General features: G+C 35.7%; 1 protein-coding gene across 4 annotated transcripts in view; it reads left to right on the top strand.

Moving 5' to 3' along the window:
• The window catches only part of dre4 (SPT16 homolog, facilitates chromatin remodeling subunit dre4), an 18,863-nt gene that overhangs the window by 13,712 nt on the left and 151 nt on the right, over window positions 1-5,000 (top strand). For 2 of the 4 annotated variants that reach the window (XM_086555286.1, XM_086555285.1), the window contains 8 exons: window positions 121-316; window positions 1,201-1,297; window positions 1,566-1,740; window positions 2,023-2,191; window positions 2,328-2,378; window positions 3,640-3,669; window positions 3,896-4,051; window positions 4,320-5,000. The exon at window positions 4,320-5,000 is cut by the window's right edge and continues 151 nt beyond it. In XM_086555286.1, coding sequence (XP_086411412.1) covers window positions 121-316; window positions 1,201-1,297; window positions 1,566-1,740; window positions 2,023-2,191; window positions 2,328-2,378; window positions 3,640-3,669; window positions 3,896-4,051; window positions 4,320-4,326 — 881 coding nt within the window. In that variant the 3' untranslated portion in view covers window positions 4,327-5,000. The remainder of the gene's footprint in view (window positions 1-120; window positions 317-1,200; window positions 1,298-1,565; window positions 1,741-2,022; window positions 2,192-2,327; window positions 2,379-3,639; window positions 3,670-3,895; window positions 4,052-4,319) is intronic. The other 2 variants (XM_086555288.1, XM_086555287.1) reach the window with 1 other exon arrangement.

The following is a 5,000-nucleotide window of genomic DNA, read 5'->3' as shown; positions in this document are numbered from 1 at the left end:
TTAGTTTAGGAATCTGACTTTTTGTTTTAGATTTCAGATCCCCTTTTAATATTCCTTCCCAGTATTCTAGAATTATATTGTACTAATCATACAAGTTGTTAATTGTCTGTCAATTTCCAGGATGTATCGTCAATCTAACTGAATGGCCTCCATTTGTGATTGTGTTGGACGAGATCGAGTTAGTCCATTTTGAAAGAGTTCAATTCCATCTGAAGAACTTCGATATGGTGTTTGTGTTCAAGGACTACACTCGAAAGACTGCCATGATCAACGCCATCCCGATGAACATGCTTGATCATGTGAAAGAGTGGCTCAAGTATGTACTTTTTTCTCATTTATTTATTATTTTCTATTCAATTATTTTTTAATGCCTTCTTTCTGTCCATAGTCTTACATGATAATAGGCTATTGCATATGACCTGATCTATCCCTTGTTTGAATCTTGTATGCATTTTGTCTCTAATGTTTAAACAAAAAAAGAAAAATGTAATTATAGCAATGGAAATGAACCATTGCTAAGTAGGTTTTGAAGTCTTACAATTCCAGTCTTTACTCTGTTATGCAATATAGATATAAAAGATTGTCACGAATAAGGTTGACAGTATCTGCAGTCATCACAAAGAAAATTTGTAAGTCATATTGAGTACAAGTAGTTGCACTGGAAAGTTGTGGACTGGAATAAATTGATCTGTGGAATTGTAGAGTGAGATATATAGCAGTTTTATACCAAAAACATTAACAATTGGAATAAACTGATCCCCCCCCCAAAAAAAAAACATAGTGAATGGTGAAGAAGAGGTTTTAATGAGGTTTTTATCAACCATCCTTCACATTTGAGTTTTTGATATTGTGTGGTCCTCATTTTACAGTAACCTTTCTGCAACAGGCATTTTTAGGGTCGGATCAATTTTGTACTGTATCTTTCCTGTTTTTGTAATTACAAACTACTTTTTCCTTCAATTATCAGTAACCTATTATATCAACTGCTAATTAGTATCACTTTGTTAATATATCACAGACACTCCTATTTCATACACCAAATCTAGAAAATAATAGAAAACACACACTGAAGATATCCAGCCCAGATGTGGTGGCCTGCCTCAGAAGGGGTAAAGGCATAATTATGAAGCTTATTTCCTGAAACTTTTCAAGTAATCTTTGTCCCACAATGCTCATGCATTTTTCCTTTTTTATTTTTAGCTCGTGTGATATCAGGTACTCAGAGGGTGTGCAGTCGTTGAACTGGGCCAAGGTTATGAAGACCATCATTGATGATCCTGATGGCTTCTTTGAGCAGGTAAATGCAAAGCCTAATGTGCTGTCTTTTATGATGCATTGTGATTATCTAATCTTTTTTTACTTTATTAACCCTATTATGACGGTGCTCCACACCCATGTGACACGGCTAAATGCCCGATGACGGGGCGACACACCTGTGTGACATTCCAGACGCAATATTGCATAAGCCCGGCGTAGCGGGTTTCCACTTATCGCCAGGCCTATCGGGATTGGGTTAAAGTATTAATGGCTTGAATTTTTTTATTTTGCTCTCTCTCGTCTTGTAGGGTGGGTGGTCTTTCTTGGACCCAGATTCTGATGAAGAAGCAGACCAGGAGGAGGAGGAGGATTCGGAAGATGATGGAGCCTACAATCCCACCGACGAAGAACTCGGCTCTGAGGAGGAGAGCGAGGACTACTCGGAGGGAGAGTCTGAGGTCTCGGAGTCTGACTACAGTGAGGGTAAGTGTAGAAGTTTTTGATAGTGAAATGCCAACTGCCATTCTATAAAAACTTTAGTATATCCCTTTCAGCTCATCACTTTTTAATGCTGTCAATATCAGGAAGCCCATTCTGTTAGAGTACTCAGAGACATGAACAAATCTTACAAAAAACATAGATAACTTGGAAGGATTTACTTGCATTACCTAGGGCTATTTTAGAAGAATAGCAGCTGTGATGCTTAAAATTTATAGATTTATCATTTGTACCATTTGTTTTACTGAGGATGCTGTTTTTCCTTAGACCTTGGGAGCAGTGAAGAATCTGGCAAGGATTGGTCAGACTTAGAAAGAGAAGCAGCAGAAGCAGATAAAGAACAGAAAGACTTCCAGGATGAATACACCAAGTCTACGAAGGGCAGTGGTGGCGGAAGTAGTTTCCGTGACAAGTACAATGAACACCACCGCAAGAGGTAAGCGGGATCGGACGTAGCGTGCGCGCGTTACCTCTTTTGCATTGTTTGTATGGAGCACACATGACAAGGAAATACAAAACTATACTTAGTGTATTATTAAAGGTTAGGATTTTACCAGTACATTATATTTCAGATTAAGCATGAAGTCCTCCATGAAATCGAACAAGGAAAGGCGTTTGAGCAAGTAATAACTAAATGGGCTCTTTTTACCGTTTAGCACATGCTCATAACATTATCATTCTTTTATCAATCCAGATTACCATTTATGCATTTCGATAACATGTAATGCATAAATCTTTCATCTCAGGAGATCAGTCTCTCACCACCATTTAATATTAATGGCAGCATTTCAGTTCTAATGATATGTCAAGATATGAATTTGGTCGTCATAGTTTTATTACTGCTGTTCATTTTTTTGGTTTTGATTCTGGATAAGCACTTGCCTTACTAAGCATGACTTTACTTTTCTTTTTTCTATTTCTTTTTTTACATTAGATGATTTCATTGGGGTTCAACTGATTTGGTATTTCATTACCGAGTAATATCTCGGTTAAAAAGAAATTATTTAAGTAAATTTGAAGATGTTTAAGTGCTATAGAAATTTAATTCAATGTAAAACATTATCAAAGGATATTAAGAAGGGTTTCTAAGAGCCTCTAAGCATGTATGATTTTTTTTTTTTTTTTTGTATCATTATTATTTATCAATTTTATTACATTTTACTGTTTAGGTAGATAGAGATAAAGGTTTCTGTGCATGCATACAACTAATGCAAAATATTTGTTTTGTGATCTGTTTATTACACACACACACACACACACACACACACACACACACACACACACACACACACACACACACACACACACACACACACACACACACACACACACACACACACACACACAAAAAAAATGTGCATTGCATTTACAAATGCATAGTGTTCTATGATATACAGAGAGAGAAAGAGATTGAAATGATGATTGAGTTTTGTTCATCAAGTTCAATTTTTGGGTTTTTGTTACCAGTTATTGTAATTCTTATAAAGATTGATGTTATGATGGATATTAACCCGTTCACGCCGGGGCTGTTCTGGCTTTGAATGGTCAGAATGCCGGGGGTTTTCGAACGCATAAGCCTAACACCTCGGGATTCTCGGGCACACTAGCCGTGAGCCTGGGCTGTCCGCTCGCTCACCCTGAGCGCCGGCCTTGACCAAATATCTCGTCACCGGCATCTGACGCAAAAACCACGAAATGTGTCGGCATGTCATCCAGCGCGAATGGGTTAATGCTGATGAGAATGATGATAAAGCTTAAAGTCCAAAACATGAAACATACATATACAGATAAATATGTAATTTGTATGTAGATTGATGAATCAATGAATTGTTTTTGCAGTTTTCTTTCTTGTGTGTTTGATGCTTAAGAATATTTCCATTTCAGTTCCAAACACAAATCCTCGAAACATGACAGGTAAATGAAAATTAAATTTGTCTTTAGAATTAGTATTCATGGACTTGTCTTTTGTTACGTTCCTAAACCACATTTGTAAGTTCTAGCACTACACTGTTCTGAAAGGAAAGCTTTATTTTATTTATTTATTTATTTTATTTTTTTTATTTATTTATTTTTTTTTTTCTTATTGAGAAGTAAGCCCTGATGACCTATTAACATGGTTCTCCTTTTCCCTCTAACACAGCAAACACCACAAATCACACAAGAGTCCACACAAATCTTCGCACAAGTCCCCTAGCAAGGACAAGCACCGACACCATTCCAGCAGCAGCAAGCACTCCGACAAGAAAAGGTCACGCTCTGGTTCAGGAGACAGACATCGAGACAGCAAGAAGAGCAGGTAAGATTTCAAAGTGTTTTGCTGCTGTTGTTGTTGTTGTTGTTGCTGCATAGAATGAAGTAGTTCCATTTTGATGAAGTTACTAGGGAAGATTTATAGAAAAAATGTGTAAGGCCCCCTTTTTTTTCCCTCCGTATTGTACCCAGTGTTCTATCACTATAAATTTCTTAAACATATAATGGTAGCTTTGTTTTCAATTTTAAAAGTATATACATTAAATCTGACTTTTTACAGTTGCACAGCTAACTTTTTTCTTTAATTCTTTCAGGAAATAGAGATTGCTGTCACAGCTCCTGTCTGAAATAGTAAATGCTTAACATATAAGCAGTAGATGGCACTGTGCCAGACAATGTAAACAAGCCATCCTACTGCACAAATATTTTACGATAGTTGTGCACAGCTATAGGCAAAATTCCAAGAAGTGCGAGATTAGATATTTAATGTTGTGTTTTTGCTGACATCAAGAAGAAAGGAGTTATGGTTAAATGTTAAACTTTATTTGTATTCTTTCTGTATACTGTTTATATATTTTTTTTTAATATTAGAAACATTTTGTTCAGATAGTAGTCCAGTTTCATGGAACATTGTATTTCTGCCAAGTGAATGGCATACAGTAGAGGAAGTTCTGCACCCAATTACAAGGTAATTGTTTTTAAGTATTTTTGTACCATAGGAAAAGAATAGTTGACAAATGTTATGTTGTCATTTAATATTTTAATATTTTTAGTGTAGAATATGAACATTGCCTCATTCCATGAGTTTGAAATATGAGGGAAAAAAAACTTTGCCTGTAATAGATGTTTAAGCACTGTTCATAATGATGCAAAAACTGTCAGTTTTTTTTTTTTTTTTTTTTTTTTTTTTTTTTTTTTTTTTTTTTGCATTGAAATATCTTTTGTTATTTTAAAGGAGTAACATAGAACTTAGCTTAGCAAGGGAATCGTGTTAC

The sequence above is a fragment of the Penaeus japonicus genome, unplaced genomic scaffold, assembly GCF_977035675.1.
Source record: "Penaeus japonicus unplaced genomic scaffold, GWHDUDI00000001_assembly GWHDUDI00000030, whole genome shotgun sequence".
In the NCBI taxonomy this organism is placed as follows: domain Eukaryota; kingdom Metazoa; phylum Arthropoda; class Malacostraca; order Decapoda; family Penaeidae; genus Penaeus; species Penaeus japonicus.
The sequence above is the reverse complement of the archived record's forward strand: the minus strand, read 5'-3'. Positions and strand labels throughout refer to the sequence as shown.